The sequence below is a fragment of the Ranitomeya variabilis genome, chromosome 1 (genome assembly GCF_051348905.1).
Source record: "Ranitomeya variabilis isolate aRanVar5 chromosome 1, aRanVar5.hap1, whole genome shotgun sequence".
NCBI lineage: Eukaryota > Metazoa > Chordata > Amphibia > Anura > Dendrobatidae > Ranitomeya > Ranitomeya variabilis.
The window spans coordinates 408420301-408440847 of NC_135232.1; the positions used below are offsets into that span (position 1 = coordinate 408420301).

Below are 20547 nucleotides of genomic sequence, written 5' to 3' on the forward strand. Positions count from 1 at the left end.
CGTGCTACCATAGCAACCCTCACAACACGCGCAGCCGGAAGTGACGCGTGCGGTCCAGGAGCTGCGTTCCACACGGGACGCATAGCACATTACGTCATTTGGTCCGGCCCAGGTAATACTGGGCGGGCTATTTAAGCACGAGCAACGCTGTGATATAGTGATTGCCTATATCCCCCCATTTTGCAGGTCCCCCACTATCTTGGAGGGACTATATTCTATTTTCCCCTGAAGAGTTATATACAACGAAACGCGTAGGGAAATGTGGTCGGTACTTTGGGGTTAAAGCTATTTTTCTAAACAGCGTGGATGGGTATGTGTGTGGCCAGAGTTGGAAGCCCCCCCTTTTCCAGATGCTGTTGACGTGAGAGGTCTTACCCGGAAACCCTGAGGTGAGATCGTTCCAATTATTATACACTAAGCACAATTACTGCATCTCCGTATGATGGATGGGGACAAATTATATGCGGTTGGTGGTGTATATTTGTTATATATTCCTGTATAGGAGCGCACTTTCTCTCCTTAAAGAAGACTGACAAACTTGTGTGGTTTAGAAGGTCTTGGAGACTTAGTCATTTTATGATTCCCGTGCTCTTGGAATTTTTTCCTTGAGAGTCTTTTCATATGTAATTGGTTATACCAATTTTTTAGCTATATTTATTAAAAGTCATTTTTTATTTATTGGTCATACCCTGCTTTGATATATCATTTTTGACTGGTGTATATCACTTTGGATTTGATTCAGATTTGGTAATGACCTAACCCTTGAATATTTGTAACTGGCTAACTGATTTTCGTGAGTGGCTATGCAGCAATAATGATTATTATATTATAGCTTTGCTATATTCAATCTATCAGAATTGTATTATACTATGCCCTATAGAAGGGAAAAATTCATAGTGGTTGTTTGTGAATAAGGGGGTTATCATCTAACAGTCCAGGAAGAGACATATTTCCTGGGTATACTGACTTGAACCCATATTTTTCCCCCCTTCATATTCCCATATCATGGGTAGTAAATAAAGGGAACGTTTTAGGGCATTAAAGGGTGAGTCTCCGTTGAGCGGGGGCGCCACTTTGCATATTGTAATAGGGTGACAACCTCCGCAGTCAGGAAGGGACTCTGAAAATAGGGACTGTGGAGGGTAAGAATTTATACACGTCCCTCCCACCTTCTTTGATTCCCCCTAATAAAATATAACAAACTAACCACTAATAAGACATTTATCTAGTTTTTGTTTTTTTTCTGTACCTATTGTCATTTTTTTGTCACGGTGGCTTATCGTTATTTAGACCCATATCTCTATTCCCTGGACTGTACATTTAATGTTTTAAAGGTACAGTTATTTTTTGGTTGGGATTCTTATTGTGATGTGTTTGTTGTGGTTTTCCCTACCATATGGATTTCTAGGGAATTTAGGGCAAGCCGCGGGTGAGTGGGGGCGCCATTTGTGTTTCAAGAGGGTGCCAACCTCCGCTGTTAGGCAGGGGTTCAGTTAGGGTGAATTAGGGTCATATAGGCCTATTGAGTACCCTTGCTGTTGTATCAACTAGTGGTCACAGATCAGCAATAGATTTTTTTTTTTCTATTCGTTTGGTTTTTCTCTTTTTGATTTCTGTGGTTTTTTTTTAGTTTTTTAAAAATATTTATCAATAAAAGGTAATTTGTAGAGCCAGTATTATAACTAATCCAAACAACTTTGATTTATAATGGTTTATAGTCAGTAATGTTTAGATGTCCGGTACTCAGTCTGTTTAGTAATTTGACCCCTGCGAGCGTCACATTCCCTTCATTGTTCCACAACAATGGATCAATTGGCTACAGGGTATTGCTGATTATCTCTATTTCTAAATAACCAGTGAGTCCCGGGTTTTATCTATAGGTAAGGCCTTCAATGTTAAAGGCCCTAGATCCTCTTTAAGAAGGCCTTATTTCTAGGGTTGATCGAATAGCTTCATATAAGAGCTTATCCGAATAGCTGCCTCGGTAACCTGGATACCTGGAGCGCTCCCGAATATCAGCTGTTCGGCGCTGCAGCTGTATGTGTCATGGCTGTGTGACAGTCACAAAAAATGCATGGAGAGCCTGTTTGTTGGGGTCTCCATGCATGTGCTGTGACCGTCACACAGCCATGACACATAATCAGATGATTATCGGGAGCGCTCCAGGTATCCAGGTTACCGAGGCAGCTACTCGGTAAGTGCTATAGCTATTCGGATAAGCTCTTATCCAAAGCTACTCGCTCAAATCTACACATTTCAATTTATGATTTATTTCTACACCAACTTTAATTAAATGTATGGCCGAGGTCCGCCACAACAGCTAAAAATAATAACTGGTATATAATTAGGAACATCAGTAATCACATTGCTTATGTTACACTGTAATAGTACAAACATGTTTGAACATCAATATCATTGTAATTTACCTGTGCATCAGCCAGCATAACATCCTTGAGCATGGGTGGGCCTTTGGGTTCTCCATTTTCCATCCTCACATAATGCACCTGATATCCACGTATTTGACCATGCTGCTTGTTAGACACAGGTGAGCGCCAGAACACTTTAACAGCTGTCGAGTTCACAGCCTCTACCTCGACTTTGCGAGGAGGACCACTAGGAACTGGAACAACATCATTTGATAAAAGAAAATATTATTGCCACCAGTCAGACTCACTGAACAAAAAGATCTTGATTTAAACAGTAAAAATTTGAAACCAATATTTTATAGCATTTACTGAAAAGATCAAAAACCATGACTGATGCAAAAATGGAAGAAAAAAGGGTATCAGAGAAAGAGAAAAACATGTAAAAATGTAAAAAGCCAAGGAAGATGCTTTGAAAGTTCAAAGCTCTTACATTGAAAGGTTGCACTGATACAAATAATAAGACAAAAACAAAATGCTTTAAAAATGATTGGATTTACTGTAAAAATTAAACAGATTATCATGCCTTCATCTTTTGTAGTTATCAGGGGCGTAACTACCGCGGTCGCAGGGGTCGCAATTGCGACGGGGCCCGCAGTGCTTAGGGGCCCACCCAGTCCAGCAGATTGGGCGGGCTCCTAAGAACTCTAAGCTACAAAATGGGCCGCCGGCCCTTTAAATAATTCTTCCTTACAGGCCCTGCTGCGCGTGCACTCGCGATCACGGGTGGGACTGCACTTGACCCGCAGCAGAGCCCCTCCACCGCAGAGAGCCGCACACCACTACTATAGCTGCCACTGCTCTGTGCGCACAGGACCAGTGATGAGGTCACAGGAGGGGAGGAGTTGGAGTCACATGATCAAGGGCTTCCGTGTAGTGCAGGACAGTAGTGCAGTGCTGGTTGTCATCATGCTGGAGGAGGGTAAACTTTTGTGTGAGGTAAGGAGGGGTTTGGGTGGATGTAGCAGAGCAGTGTGTGTATGAGGTGTACAGAGCGGAGCCGTGTGTGTATGAGGTGTACGGAGCGGAGCCGGGTGTGTATGAGGTGTACGGAGCGGAGCCGGGTGTGCATGAGGTGTACGGAGCAGAGCTGGGTGTGCATGAGGTGTACGGAGCAGAGCCGGGTGTGTATGAGGTGTACGGAGCAGAGCCGGGTGTGCATGAGGTGTACGGAGCAGAGCCGGGTGTGTAAGAGGTGTACGGAGCGGAGCCGGGTGTGTACGAGGTGTACGGAGCGGAGCCGTGTGTGTACGAGGTGTACGGAGCGGAGCCGGGTGTGCATGAGGTGTACGGAGCGGAGCTGGGTGTGTACGAGGTGTACGGAGCGGAGCCGTGTGTGTACGAGGTGTACGGAGCGGAGCCGTGTGTGTACGAGGTGTACGGAGCGGAGCCGTGTGTGTACGAGGTGTACGGAGCGGAGTCGGGGGTGTACGGAGCGGAGTCGGGTGTGTACGAGGTGTCACATCTCTGCTTCAGGAAAATGGCCGCCGCGATCTCCATCTGGGCACGCGCGGCATCCTGCGGCCATTTTCCTGAAGCCGCGGCCAGCAGAGCGCCGCTTCTGCGCACGCGCGGCCAAAGGAAGATGGCCGCCCCCACCGATCACCAATGAAATGTCGCACATCACGCTATTTTCACTCCCCTGTGCAGTGGATTCGGGACCTTGGGCATGCGCACACCACTACGCCACCAACGGAAAACTAAGCAAGATCTGGGGGAAGACACCACGCCCATCTGACCAGACCAGCCTGATTGACAGGCGAAAACGACTACTTTGGTAACGTATTTCGGCAGCATAGGTGGGGAATCGGGGTCCACAAAATACACTATTGCAATGCACAGCTCAGGCCCTATTTAACAGTATTTTTATCTCATACGGAAAAAACGGGGTGACAGGTTCCCTTTAAGAGAAAGCCAAAATAACCCCGGGACAGAAGGCGAGAGCAGGGGGGAGGTGCGGGACAGAGCCGCTTTAGGCTAGTTTCACACTAGCGTTAACTGCAATACGTCGCAAATGCGTCGTTTTGCCGAAAATACGCATCCAGCAAAAGTTCTTGCTGGATACGTTTTTTCGTCATAGACTAACATTAGCGACGCATTTGTGACGCATTGCCAAACGTCGCGTCCGTTTTGCGACGCTTGGGCGTGTGGTAGTGGACCGTCGGGAGAAAAAAACCTTACATGTAACGTTTTTTGCTCCCGACGGTCCACTTTTTCCGACCGCGCATGCGCGGCCGGAACTCCGCCCCCACCTCCCCGCACTTCCCCGCACCTCACAATGGGGCAGCGGATGCGTGGGAAAAATGCATCCGCTGCCCCCATTGTGCGGCGGAGACCACACTAGCGTTGGGAACGTCGGCCCGACGCACAGCGACGGGTTGTTCCCGACGCTAGTGTGAAACTAGCCTTAGTCAGGAGAAGCTGAGGAGCTGCAGCCGGTTTACATCAGCCACCCCTGTACCAGAGAGGAGATTGTGAGTTGTGTATATGAGCTGGTATCTCTGGTGTGTGTGTGTGTGTGTGTGTGGTATCTGTAGTGTGTGTGTGATAACTGTAGTATGTGTGTGATATCTGTAGTATGATGTGTGTGTGTGATATCTGTAGTGTGTGTATGTGTGTGTGTGTGTGATATCTGTAGTGTGTGTATGTGTGTGTGTGTGTGTGTGTGATATCTGTAGTATGATGTGTGTGTGTGTGATATCTGTAGTATGTCTGTGTGTGTGTGTGATATCTGTAGTGTGTGTGTGTGATAACTGTAGTATGTGTGTGATATCTGTAATATGATGTGTGTGTGATATCTGTAGTGTGTGTAATAACTGATGTGTGTGTGTGTGTGTGATATCTGTAGTATGATGTGTGTGTGTGATATCTGTAGTGTGTGTGTGATATCTGTAGTATGTGTGTGTGTGAGGCAGCGGCGTAACTACTACGGTCGCAGCTGCAAGCGGCTCTGGCAGGTCAGGGGGCCGTGAGTCCCCTTGAGCCTGTCTCCCTTATGCTTGTGTCCCCATGTGCCAGTCTCCCTTGCCCATTAGTCCCTGTGTGTCCCCATGTGCCTGTCTCCCTTGTCCCCTTATGCTTGTGTCCCTTGTCCCCGTGTGCCAGTCTCCCTTGCCCATTAGTCCCTGTGTGTCCCCTTGAGCCTGTCTCCCTTATGCTTGTGTCCCCGTGTGCCAGTCTCCCTTGCCCATTAGTCCCTGTGTGTCCCCATGTGCCTGTCTCCTATGTCCCCTTGTGCTTGTGTCAGTCTCCTTTGTCCCCTTGTGCTTGTGTCAGTCTCCTTTGCCCACTAGTCCCTGTGTGTCAGTCTCCCTTTCCCACTTGTCCCTGTGTGTCCCCTTGTGCTTGTATCCCTTGTCCCCTTGTGTCAGTCTCTTGCTCACTAGTCCCTATGTGTCCCCTTGTGCCTGTCTCCCTTGTCCCCTTGTGCTTGTCCCTTGTCCCCGTGTGTCAGTCTCCATTGCCCACTAGTCCCCTTGTATCAGTCTCCCTTGCCCACTATTCCCCGTGTGTCAGTCTCCCTTGCCCACTAGTCCGTGTCCCCGTGTGCCAGTCTCTCTTGTCCACTAGTCCCCGTGTGCCCTTTGTGTCAGTCTCCCTTGCCCACTTGTGTCAGTCTCCCTTGCCCACTAGACCCCTTGTATCCTTCTCCCCTGCCTCCTAGCCCCCATGTGTCCCCTAGTGCCTGTCTTCCTTGCCCCCTTGTTCCCTCTCCTCTGCCCCCTCGTCACCATTTGCTCGTGTCTTTGTCACTGCCCCTGTATGGAGGGGCTGCATTATACTATGAGGGGGGCTGCATTGTATTCTATGGGGCTTACATTGAATTTTATGGCGGGGGGGGCCCCATTTGGAAGTTCGCACCGGGGCCCATAACTTTGTAGTTACGCCACTGGTAGTTATAGTACACTGGTCACAAAACACAAGACAATAAGATGAGGAAACTGAAAGTCAGTTTCTAAAAAAGTAATAAAGAAATATACAAAAGGAAAGAAAGGATTAAGACATTTCATAGACATTGAAATGCCAAGAATAGAGCAAGAACTGGAAAAAGTTACAAGAATAAGAAAAAAACAAGAAGAAAAAAAAACAAGAAGAAAACCAGGAGAAAACAGAAATAAAAGATATTTTCCAGGTTTACAGAGGAAAGAGTTGCATAAAAACTGTGAAAGTTGGAAAAATTTTGTGTGAAAAAGAAAAATTGAGAACCTTAAAAATGTTCTCATTATTCAGTGGCAATATAAAGCCTTGAAGTGAAGGAACAGATATAAACTGATTGAGAGGAGGCAACATACCATCTTCATCTGTCCGAACCAATATTGAAGGACTCTCAGGGCCTGGTCCAACATCAGTGTAAGCAATCATAGAGATTTGGTATTGAGTCCATTTTTCCAGCTGTTCCAAAAGGTATTGCCTAGTGTCTGAGGAAATGACTGTAATTTCGTGAGGCTTGTTATCTTCTCCATCAACAGCAGAGTAATTGATGGAATATGCCGTAATAGCTCCATTCTGTTTGTCCTCTGGTGGTGGTAGCCAACTTACCAAGATGCTGGTAGAGCTTTGGCTGTTACATCGTATGTCTTGGGGAGGAGCTGATGGCTCTGGATTTCAGTAAAGCATTATAGGGAGATTGGAGCATAGGGGTAGAAATGATCCAAAAAATAAAAAAAATGAGGAAGAAAGGAAAGAAAAACAAATAAAAACAAAACCAAAAATAACTAAATAGGGCAACTGAATGAAACCAAAACTAAAATAGTTCAGGGAACAAAATGTACCTTGGCTTATTAAAATGAATAGACAATGAAAAATAAAACATAATGAACTAAGACAAGGTGTATGGGGACATATGATATATGAATGTGAAGTCTCACTTTACCTACCTGCATAAAAATGGCCTTCAACAATAATTTACCAAATTTAACTGGTTGCAATTAATGCATGTTGCATGTTATTAAAGGAGGACGTACTTATTTGACTACCTAAGTCTAAATGTAGTTTCAGGTATAGCTTTCCAGATCGGTTTCACCTTACTTAAATAAAAGTATACTAAAACATGCCTTAAGTGACAACCAGAAGGAAAATAGATATTAAAAACCAACAAAATAAAAAACTTTTGACATAAAACACCTTGTTCTAAATATGTTCAATTCCAAATAAGAATTTTTTTTTAAAGTAAACACTGAAGCTACAATAAGCATGCAAACTGTAATGAAAATCTGATACAAAGGGTTACCTACCCGAAGCGAGAACAGCATTGTTGGTTTGGACTTTTACTTGTACTTACCAAAAGCCATCAGTTGCTATAGCAGCTCTCAAGACTATTATAGTTGTCATTGATAATTAATATTACTTTACGCTTTTGCTACCAAAATTAAAATCCCTGAATCAAAAACAGATACTGACATAACTTTCCTATAGTATAATTATTACATTATAACACTGGAACTAAATATCTATACTCAACAAAAGGACCAATGTAAAATCCACCACCCAACTTTGTAAAAAAAATTGGTGTAAAAAATCACATATCTAGATTTTATTCTATTTTGTTTTGGTCTAAAGAAAGTACATTCATATTTTCATGTTTGATAACTTAAAGGCAGAAGCAATGAAGCTTGAAACAAAAGTCAAAATGTACTTTAACAGTATAAAAGACCATGGACAAGGCTATGTTACAGATCTGTGTTGTCAATCCATACTGGTTTGTCCACAGTCTGCAATGGGCCCTTCGCTCCTTCAAAGAAGAGCATGTTTTTTTTTTTTGTTTTTTTTTTTTTAAAGTTCACATTAAGTCACAAAATAGTTGTCCATGTGATATGGCATAAAGTATTACACTGGCATTCTCCCTCATAAAAATTGCATTAATGGAAGGAAAATGTTGCCGTAAAGAAGCAACTTATGGCAGGACACCAAGTGCCTAGAGGTCCACAACAAAGGACCATAGCAATTCCTTATGCCACCATAAAAAGTACACGGACTCTTAGACAATTAACTACTTTACTCGATTTACTAATTAGAGTTTACAAGAACTTTTGCCATCCTAATTAATTTCTAAATGTGTAAAATATATAGTTGGTTATGGTGATATGTGTGTCATCTTAAATGACTACTAGTCTAACCGTATTATCCACATTTCTTTAGCACTATAAATTCATAAAATGAGTAAGAATTCTGATAAACAGAAATCAAACCCGGACCTACTCTTTGGTAGAGTTTTATTCCTTTCATGCTACCCTACAACAAAGCCCTTGTAACCTTTTCCTGACCATGGTTTATAGATGATATTAGAAGTCAAGAGTTTTGAGGTCAAACTTCATTGCTTAAAAAAAAAAATATAGCAAAACATGTTATGATGTTTGTTTTCAAGAATTAATATTTTCCACTGTACAATTTCAGTACAGTTTGTTCACTTAACAATAGCAAATGCTGAAAGTCTTATCATGAATTATCTAGGTGAAAACTCAGAAAGAGACCTACTTGACTGCAGGGTTTTGGCTGAGATTTCAGTTGTTGAAGCACCAAGGCCTAGCGGAGCCTCAGCAGCTAATCGGAAGTAGTACAAAGTGTTTGGCTTCAGGCCTTGCAGCCGATATGATGTAGTTGGCTCAGTAGTGACAGATTGCTGAATAAAGATAGAATCAAGAATCAAGAAATAAAATCTTTTTAGAATAAATGTGAAGATGAAACCAGACGATACTAATAACTGGTGCTAGATTTCTTGAACTCCTAGGCTTTAGCGCTAGCCCGCCATACATATTAGCCATATTCCACAAATATTTGCACACATGTCTATATAGGACTCGGAATATATGTTTAAATGTATTAAAAAAAAGTAACTGAATATGAAAACCACTATGAAAGTATTCACAGTTTTAACAATCGGAAGTGATCAACAGCATCTGCCACTTAAAATATTGTGCCCAATCACCAGTCATGTACTAAAACTTTTTCTTATCACTTATTGATACAATATTAACATTTTGCAACTATAATCTCCTTCCATTGAGCTCATACAAATTTAGTTGATCAAACCCAATAGTAAAAATGGCCACACATTGAATAAATGTGATTTTAATAAGCCATTTTCAATGTATTAAACTATATAATTACGTATTGGGGTGTCCCAAATCTTCCCTGATACTATATGTCAGGCGAAAGGAGGGTTGCACATGTTGGAAATCAATATATTTGATCTTTTAGTTCTCTGGGGAGATAAGATGCTACCAGAGATGTTTGGCATCAGCTAGCTACCATCACCCAAAACACACACAGCGGGGTTTCAGGAGTAATAGTTGTTGACCAAACAAGTGTTTCAAGCTAAATCTAGCTATACACCTAAATATCTTTTCTCCATAAAAAAAAGTGCTTACTGAAATAATGAAGTGATATACAGTATATAAGATGCACTAGAGAAATGTCAGCTTATTTAAACGTTTAACACATGCCTTGTAAAATCTGACCTTTGACTGCACAATATCACCATTATTGTACACAATGTGTCTTTGTTATACTTGAACAAGAGAATACTTAAAGAGTACATACAAGTAATACTTCAATATCAACTGAACTGTTTGAGTACATGAGGAATAACACTATATAAGGCAACAATATTACTTCCATTCTGCATTTTCATAATTTTTCCTTCTACATACTTTGTATCTATGGTAATTTGTATTCCACTCTGAGTTAGTGAAAGGAGACTAGAAGCTCTAATGTCAGTCATATACAGCACAACACACTGAGATGTATTCCTGAACTTTATCCCTTTTTCAGCACACAGGAATAAACATCAGCAGCATGTACATAAGTGATCAATGTATATAAAATCCAAAACTGGAGTGTGGTAAAAGACTTGTTAGAAAGCTCAGAACTATCTTTCTGTGTCTCCCTCTGTTGTTTCCTCCTCTACTCATCTCTCCTCCTCTCCCACCCTTCTCCATACAGAATAGTGGGCCGTGTCACATGACACCACAGCCAGCTGTATGTCCGTCTGTCCATAAGACGGATCTGAGCTGTTTTTTTCAGCCTGGATGGTGAAGAGAGGAGGCAAGGTCAGAGGAAGAAGTGGCTGATAACTGCGGAGGGAAGACAAATAATTCTGATAAAATATACTGCCAAGTTCTCATATATGCTTAGTAGTAGTAGTTTGTTACATAGTTATATATGTTGAAAAAAAGACTTATTTCCATCAAGTTCAACCTTCCTCAACCAGTTATAAGTTATACATTCTCTAGCACTAGAATATTATTAACCCACAATGCCACTTGTTGTGAGAAAAGCATCCAGCCGTTTTCTAAATGCTGTAAAGTTATTAAAAGTACAGTTCCTATTTAACCTAACAATTAAAAATATGTATGTTTTTTTCAATGTCGCATCTCTTGAACGTTAGTAGGATATCATAACAGAGTTAAAAATTTCTGACAATGTAGAATCCTCAATTTACCTCCTCTGCATGATCCCCTTCTTTATAATACAACTTGTAGCTGGAGATTGTGTCAGAACGTGGGGGAGTCCAGGATAGCAGTATACTCGTTTCTGACTCTGCTTCTGCTTTAAAGTTTAGAGGCTGACTGGGAACTGCAGAAACACATTTATTTATTTCCTTTGCATATACAGAGCCAACATATTGAACAGCATTTACAGAGATTGTTATCACTCCCATCAAAATATTTTCCTGATCTTTAATACACAAACACACATTTACTAGTGCCTGTTTTATAAGTAACCAATGAATCTATCAGTATATATTGTCTGGAAGATGAGGGAAGAAAGCAGATTATTAGTTCATAAACATGACTAGTTACTTCACAATAATTTATTATGCAAAATTACATTCATATTTGAAGATCAGCAAGGAACTGTCTATGTAGTGGCATGTCTCCAAAACATGATACTTCTTTCCATTAACACTTACACCTTAAAGAGATAGTCCACTCCTCTAGCATTTATGACCTATTCTTAGGTTGGTCATTAATGTCTGATCAGCTGTCACTGGTGTTGGCGGTCACTGCTCGGAACTACTCACTTGCGGACCTGGCTGTGTTTTGAAAGTGGCCACCTCAGGGTACTTCACATCCACCTCCTATTGATTTGTGTAGTAGCCAGCCTTGGCCACTATAAGAAGATGGTCAGCTCTGCAAGTGAGTGTTTCCGGCCAGTGGCCACCGCCAACACCGATAACAGCTGATTGGCGGATATTGATCCTGAGGATAGGTCATTAATGCTAAAGTAGTGGACAACCTCTTTAATAGAATCTTAATTATGAAGAAAACAATCCATTACAACTATGTAATTTTTCAGCACTGCTTGAACTTTTAAAAGAGCAAGGACAGCATTAAACTATGCTGTTCATTTTACTACCAAAGGTTTTCACCAATTTAAAGTCTTGTTTAAAGGGTTAATCCCCCCAAAAAAACAAGTTATTCCCTATCAGGAGGATAGGGGATAAGTTTCTAATTGCTGGGAGTCCGACTGTTGGATCCCCTAATGTTGCCGAGATGGGAGCTTTAAACTCCAGAGAATAGGGACTGTAGCCCCTATCTTGAAGGATCTGAAGCAATACAAGCGACAGCTCCTTTAAAAAAAATGCTGCAGATTTCCAAAGCCAAATATCTTGGTATCACTGGGAGTCAGAGCAATCAGCAAGTTATCCAATATTTTATCGAGATAAGGGATAATGGGAATAACCCTTTAAATTATAAAATTAATGTAAAAGTACTTTACCATTGAAACTTATATTATTAGGAAACGATTAAAAAAATAAATAAATAAAACATTTATCAATTACAAAATGCTTAACATACCTCCTGTCTGTGTGATGACTTGAATTTCATTAGATAAAGGTCCATCCCCAACTGAAGTAAAGGCTAGGACCTTCACTGAGTAAGTTTTTTGAGGCACCAAGTTTCCTATAGTGGTAATTTGACTATCAGCTACATTATATTTTGTCCAACTATTAATATGTTGGGTAGGGTCCATAGTATAATAAACTCTATAGCCCTGTATCTGTCCATTGGGCTCTTCAGGTTCTTCCCACTGAACCAATATAGTGGTTGAGCTCAGCATGCGTGCCTGCACATTACGAGGGGCACTAGAAGGGGCTTGTTCTGAAGTCCTTGTGGTGACTGGCTCACTAGGTGGGCCTCGCCCTATGTTGTTTACAGCGACCACTCTGAACTCGTACTCGGAATATGGACTAAGGCCAGCAACACTATACCGCGTTGTAGCCACACCATCAATTTCTTTATACTGTTCTTCAGAACTCTTCGGTTTGTGCTGGATTATATAATAAGTTACAGGCTCAGGATTTCCAGAATCCCAGGTTAGCGTAATACTTGTAGCAGTGCTTTCTGTCACCACAGGAGTTCCAGGAGGCCTTGGTAAGGCTGTAATAAAAAAAAGATAATGACTGGGTTAAGCACAATATTTCTTCCAAAAAGGAAATAATCTGAAACCTTTGTTCAATTTTAAATCAGCTCAATTGATCTTTGGAAAAAAACAGCAATATTTCGAAAATATTTTCGTCCTAAATGGCTAAAGAAAATGGTAATGAATTAAAAATTGTCTTTTTTTATATCACAAAGGAAACTTGTCAAATTATATGCAAAAATTAAATAACACGTATGCATAAAAGATTAGAAACATGTGGGTGATAACGTTCAATATGGGAAGGCACAGATTTTGGTTTTTTCAAGTGTTTCAAGCTTTTGATATAATTTAAGGGACTACAAGATACGGGTCAGGTAATGGGATCACTATAATTGGCAAATTATATTCTGAAGAAAAGCATGCAGATAATGATCATCTGGTCTTCTTGTTAAACACTCATTAGGATACTGTGGAATGATATGGGATTTCATATCATTTCAGTGAAAAACAACATATCACAATACTAATAGTAAAATTTTACTTTTAACAATACTTTATGTGAAGGCTTAGACTGATCTACCAGAGATATGGTAAATTAATTGATGGGCCCCTGAAACAGGAGTGGACCTGTCGTATTTAACTATCCAATTCCCTCTCACGGCTCTGTGGCTTGTCTTCACCGAGCGCTATACTTAGTATACTTGCGGCCTCTACATCGTGAACACTTATGAGCCAATATGATATACAAGATAGTTTAAAAAATAGACTACCCCGTTTATTGTATAAATGCATATGCTGATTAAGATGGCATCCTTTAGGCACAGGCTGTGTCCCAAGAATCAACGTTCCCCAGGCATTGCCCCCTCAACAGATCTTGCCCTCATATCCTACTGCTCCACTATGGTTCACAGAGTTGTAAGGACCCTAGTAGGAATCCATTGTTTAGACATCTAGGCTACTAAAAAATAATAATTATTCTTTATTACTAGTTAAAAAAAAGTAAGAAGTACATGTTTTTTTTCCAATTCTTATAATCTCTTTCCTCTCCATTGGGAATAACAATCCCCGGTATGAACTAATAGCTGTATTACTTCAACACTTGATGGACATTATAGTCTTTCCTACAACTTGGGAGCCATAGGTTTAATTCCACAAGGTACCTTCTAAAAGGGTTATTTCCAGTCACAGCAAATGTTATAAATGCCACCTCTGTTACCCTCATCTCTCAGGAGAATGTGGGTCCACTGAACCTGATTCATTTGTCACTGCTTCTCGCATTCAATATACACTTCAGTGAAGTCTTGAGATGCAAGTGCAGCTACCTTTCTATTGAAATATAGAGAAACCAAGATTAAAAATGGACAAACAAGAGTTATCGGGAAACTTGTTCTTTTCGGTGGGTTCCTTTGACCATTTGTGTCCAATTCTGTGCATATGCCACATATACCTAGAATGGTAATAACCGTGTTACCGCCACCAGTACACCTTTTTTATTTAGTGCCATGGTTTGAATTAGTCTTCAGGATCAGTTCAGTATTTTTTTTGTGGAATAGGTTGCTGTTTTGGATGTCACCATATGTGTAACCATATGATGTACGGTACTATAAAGCAGAAGAAAAAAATTCTACACGGGGTGAAAAGGTGGAAATAAGCAATTCCACCATTGTCACTTGACTTTTGTTTTTACAGTTGTCACTTGTGTGCTAGAAATGATCAATAAATTTAGAGCAAAGCAAGAGAAGCGGCACTCACCACTGTCAGAAAAAAAATGCCCTTTATTTCGGTCAAGGATTGTTGATAGAGACATAAGTGAAATGAGCAACAGCTGTTTTGAGAGAGCACACACATTTTCCGGCATACATAGGAGGAAGCATTTACTCCAGTGTTGCTCATTTCACTGATGTCTCTGTTACCAATCCGCGACCAAAATAAAGTGAAGTTGATGAAATTGCTCGTGGTGAGTGCCACGTCTCTTGTTCTCCTCTGAAATTTTATGATCTTTTACAAGTTGAACACTGCAAGGTATGGATGTTATAATTTGGATATTTTTGTCTGATCCAATTTTTTGTTTGCAACTGGGACTGGTGGTAGTGCCAGCATTTTATCTTTGGTCTTTGAAAAAATGACCAAATACATTTTTTTTCTCATACTGTTTATGTTAGACAAATAATGTTATATTTTTCAAATTTGGGTTTTAACCAAAAAAGTTTATTAACATAATGGAGAAAAGGAGGTGATTGAAACTTTTTTTTTTTTAATTTTCAAAAAAATTTCCTAGGGGGCTTGAACTTGTGATCACAAGCACTATGTACCACACCACTTTCTGTATTTTAGTTTTTCCACATTTGCGAAATCTTATGAATCACTAGCTGATATGAAAACTCATCGGAAATCCACAATGGCATTACGAGGTGATTTTGGTGACAGAGGGATTTTCAACCGGTCTAACCAGTAAGATGCAGTGGTCAATATGGACTGCATCTCAGGCGGTAAAGTCTATAGAACAGAGCTAGCTAGCTCCAAGAGCTGCAGTTAAAAGCAGGATCCAGCTGTAAAACACAGCCAGCAATCACTGTGTATTGAGTGGGCTCAGCTCTTGAACCTGCTCCATACATCGGCATTTTATATGTCACGTACCGTGCTTTTTTATTTTTATTTGGTAGTACATTATAATGCTTACAATTATATAAAAACCAAATCATAATGTTAGGAGAATGTAGCCACATATGAAACTCATTACCTTTAACAGTTATCTGTGCTATTGCTTCTATAACACCAAGAGTAGACATAGCAACACATGTATAATTAGCCGACTGCCGGACATCGGTTAGTTCCAGTACATTTCTGCCAATTGGCATATCATCCTCAGGAGTTAAATCTTCAGCACCCAGCATCCATTTCACATAGGGCATTGGTGACCCTACTGCAACGCAAGTGATGTTGACACTTCCACCAGGCATGATCTCGTGATTTGTGGGAGGGATAGAAAATCTTGGAGCAATTCGCCGAACTGAACAAAATAAGAAAGGATACAATAATAAGAACAACACAACTCCTGGGGAATAGGAGCAATCATTTTTTAAGCCATGCACTTTACAAAGACACATTTGAAGAAAACAATTTGCATCACATTGATAATGTATACAGCTAGTGCATACACATTGACTTTTCTAAATGCAACATTTTAATTCAAGACATATAACATACATTTACTTACACCTATCAGGCCCCAACAAGTTACCAACTACTGAACAAAACACAAACACCATGCAAATACATATGTATATATTTTTACGTTCTATATACATACATATTCAATAAAAGAACTGGTGAATTGCCAGCATGCTCATGTTACACAGTCTCAAGTGCTGAGTGCCTCCAGTTGTGATTCTGTGACCAGCCACATTGTCACATCACAGTCCTGGGGAACATCTTCAACGTGCTGAAAGTAACCACTCACTTTCAGACTCCAGAGTCAATGCAACCTACTGTACAAATCTTATGGACTAAAAACAGATACCGAAATATGTAGAGCAACTTATCATCATAGTAAACAAGGCAAAGCCAGTTCGAGTACTGGACTGGGTCATGCATGCAAGCAAATGACTGAGGTCTAGGCAACCATGCTATGGGATTTTATACAAATATGTTACACATATAATCATGTATGATTTTTTTTTTCTGTCTGTCTGTCTGTAGATCCTGTATATCTGCACTGAAACAATAAGAGGGGACATCTGGGGGGTTGCACAACTAAAGACTTGGGATTTTGAAATAAGGAGGAGAACACAAGGGGGAAGTATAAGATTAGGCTGAAGTTGTTAAAATGTCACTATGGCTGTGAGTGTGCTGAAAAGAGGAGTATGGCAGGGGAACATTCACCGTTTAGTTACATACAAGTTCTAGAAAAAGCAACAGCTATTCGATTAATAGTAAAGGAGATATCTAATATGTAAATTAGGGGGTCAACTAGGAGGTTAATTGTATTTTCAACAAGCATTAGCAAAATCTACCCATAGTAAGCAAAAAGAAACAAATATTCCTGCTTCAACTATTCAACTCTTCCTTTATTACATCACAGTAGATCATTGTTCAATTTAACTATCATGGCACATGTTTAAAAAATTGAGAATTTAATTGGTTATTAATTTTTATAGGCTGAGTTTGGTGGACATTTCCTAGAGTGAACAGCACACAGAAATATAGATCAAGCCCAGAACATCTGAGATCCAGTAGGACAACAGACACAGGATAAATTGGACATTTTAGATTAACATATGTCATTTAATGCCACTGTATGTGACTGCAGATTTGTGAATTCAAACATCACGCAGACTGCAAGGATTCTCCGGTGCCTGAAACGGGTGGTCAAGTGACGGCAATTGAATGATTTGCATTCGTCCGGTCACATTCCGACTAGACTGTGTCCAAACTCGCTTAATTCACTTGTATTCAATGAGGCTGCGTCCATGTAGTCAGAACATGACTGTATGTATGTGGTTTGCATACATACGGTCATGTGATGACAACATGGGCGCAGCCTCGCTCAATGCAAGTGAATTGAGTGAGTCTGGACACAGTCTAGTCGGAATGTGACCGGACGTATGCAAATCACACAATTGCCGTCACTTGACCACCCATTTCAGGCACCGGAGAATCTTTGCAGTGTGCTTGATGTTAGGATTCACAAGTCTGCAGTCACAGAGTGACTGCAGACTTGTAGCTTAAGGAAGCACAACTCCTTTAATGTAGAAAAATAAGTTGACAACGTAGAATGATGGAAGCGTTATATAACACCATCAACTGCTATCCAGTCAAAAATTAATTTTTACTAGCTTAATGCTCAGTTTTAGAAACAGCAGAAGTTTTAGAAACAATATTTTCCATGTCCCAAAAGACTATATATCATGCTAGACAGATTTTTCTTTCTTCTTTTCCCCCCAAGAAGCTATTGTACTTTGTAAAATTAGCTAAATGGGAGATGTATCTGTCATGAGGACAAAGAAATAAAAAAACACTATTTAGGAGCATATCAAGCATTTTTCTACTTTGCTAAGAAACAATAATAAGTGCCACAGGAACATTTCCCTATTACAAAAAATTAACCTGTTAGTGCCATGTGCTAGGTGGTGTCCACAAAACACATCAATTGTGATAGTGGCAAAAAACGCACCGCAGCCACAACGTGTAGATGTAGCCTTAGTAATGTGATTGTAATAATAATTACAATTAGTGAATAATTGAAGAGGCAATTGTTTAATGGTCTTATGGAAGGTATGGCAGGCAGGAGTGTAGGGAGAAAGAGCAAGCGCATTATATACATACAAAACAAGCAAAAACTATGCATGCAAAGATACAGTTCTAGTATAGCTCGAAATAAGACATCACAATATAATGCATTCCCATGCCCAACCGATCCAGCCGATATGTCATTAGCCATTTATTATGGTAATCACTATGCATCGCAAGTAGTACAGGCAGGCATTTAATATATAAAACAAGAGCATATTCAAGGTTGCCATGCACTCAAGATCATTCTCACATGCATCACAATTAGATTACAGCAAGCACAAAAAGCCAAACTGGAGCATCAATTGCCAAAACTTTACAATGAACGTAAGAAAAAATTGTATCAAAAAGCTAAACTAAAAAAAAAAAATCACAATGCAGCTACATTCATTTCATTTGTATTCTTTGTTATTGTTGAATTAATATTTTTGTAAGGTGGGTAAAAAGTAAAAAACACACCAACCTTCTCGCAGCTCTGAGGGATGTAGGGGTTTGATGCAGAACACAATGAAATGAGGAAAGGAGAAAAACAAGGGAAACACAGAGAGAGTAAAAAGGCCATATCAAGGCTTTCATCTGCTTTTTGAACATCTTTTACATGTGACACCTCCCTAATCTTCAATATCTACGTTAGCATTTCTCCAGCTTAGAAACAATAGCTAGCCATTTATTTTTTTTTAATTATTATTTTTGTAATTTAAGGATTTGTTTCGGCAAAAGACCTCTGTGTTACATTAATTCAACTTATTGTTTTTTAAGACATGAAAAAGTAATAGTTTAAGAATATATTTGTTTTAGCTAGGTATGTTCCTAAAACTGTTAACACTACAGGAATGAGCTGACTGCACAGAATTAACAGTCAACATCCATGGAAAGGTTAGAATTGCGGCTTTTTGATTTCTATACGAAGCTACGTAAGGAAGTTAACACCAGCCATCAGTGAAACCTTAGCCTCAAAATAAAACATACATTTGTAGAAAAAGAGACTATCTTTGAAGAGCATAGTCAGTTCATTACTGTAGTGGATGGGATAACATTTACAATTAAGTATGTAAAATTAATAAAACAAAAATACAAAGAAAGAAGGAGAGTAGTAAAATAAGTGAGATGAATATACAATTATGCTCGTAATGCTGTTTAAGGTTAGAAGGTTATCCACTACAAACGCTAAAGCAACATCAGTATTTGTATCCATCGTGATGCTTTCACGGTCATCTGCAATTCACGAGAACATCAAACTATAAATTCAGGATTAATAGTACTAAATACCAAGGAGTAGGCACTTAAAAAAAAAAAAATAGAGCACCCAAAAAGTAAATGCAATGCACACAACTAAATGCAGGAAAAAAACGTTAATGTGTAAAAATACTTACAACCCTCTGGTAATGATCTAAATAGTCTTATATTATCCACAATTATTGAGCCAGTTGTTGTCCACTTTTTTATTGTGATAGCAGTAACTTCGAACATCCTGAAAATAATAGCCCCATTGCCCACAGAATGTAGACATCAGGGGTTTATCATTCCTACCTCTTACATATAGATTTGCCGGAGCCGAATACCGTGTCCCAGCACTGTTGGTTGCAACACACTCATATTTTCCCTGGTCAGCTTCTTCACTCTGCTCAATTTGTAGTGCACCTGTCCAGATATAAAATACACAGCCAAGAAAAAGTCAGATAATGGTCTTTTATGTCTAGATAGCCCCCAATATTCCATTAGTAACACAGAAAACCCTGTATGGGAAGGTCCTTTCAACGTCGATTCTTGTTAAGAGCTACAGACAAAAAGCAATGCAATGGTAAAATAAACATTTCATTTCATTAATCGTTACTATTACATAAGAAAACAAATCACATACAGAACAAGCATTTTTTAATTTACGGAAATACATTTTCAAATTTAATTAAAATGGAAATGAGTGAAACTGCTTCAAGGAAGTATGGCTTTGGAATATAACAAAATATTGTATATTTTGTCATTGTTCAATTTAATATTTTTATCTAATTGATCTTAAGTCATTGTTAAAAAATACAAACTGTGATACAGTTTAGAAAGATTTAAATTTTGGAAAGCCAAAATATTTTACATTTTTGGATAGCCAAATTAAGCAGCCGGAAGAAAAAAGCTGCATGGTTCAAAAAGTAAAAAAGGAAAAAAAATGTTTTGTTTTCATTAATTTTCCAAATCAATAAAAATATAGTTTGATTTCATTCAAGAGACGGATCTTCATTTAAGACATGCAGGTTCTAAAGAAAGACAGGTTGATACAACTTACAAGATAAGAAATGTATGCTGGAAAACAAAGAGCAGTTGAATTAGAAAATAAAATGTATAAAACAATGGCTACTGCCAAGACCCGAAGAAGCCAACCAATCACTGCTTGAGGTCCACAGTAGGCCCCTAAGACACCCATCAAAATCCACAGGTGGGATTAGCAGTGTGGTGTCACAAAACCCAAGAAAAAAAA

General features: G+C 39.6%; 1 protein-coding gene across 26 annotated transcripts in view; it reads right to left on the minus strand.

The window, feature by feature from the left end:
* PTPRD (protein tyrosine phosphatase receptor type D) overlaps positions 1-20547 on the minus strand; it is a 2959440-nt gene that overhangs the window by 165070 nt on the left and 2773823 nt on the right. For 10 of the 26 annotated variants that reach the window (XM_077249200.1, XM_077249199.1, XM_077249197.1 and 7 more), the window contains 7 exons: positions 19608-19718; positions 15529-15798; positions 12224-12805; positions 10864-10997; positions 8898-9042; positions 6716-7021; positions 2427-2620 (listed from right to left, as the gene is read on the minus strand). In XM_077249200.1, the coding sequence (XP_077105315.1) occupies positions 2427-2620; positions 6716-7021; positions 8898-9042; positions 10864-10997; positions 12224-12805; positions 15529-15798; positions 19608-19718 (1742 nt within the window). Of the gene's footprint in view, positions 1-2426; positions 2621-6715; positions 7022-8897; positions 9043-10863; positions 10998-12223; positions 12806-15528; positions 15799-18540; positions 18553-19607; positions 19719-20547 lie in introns of all 26 variants that reach the window. The other 16 variants (XM_077249209.1, XM_077249206.1, XM_077249208.1 and 13 more) reach the window with 5 other exon arrangements.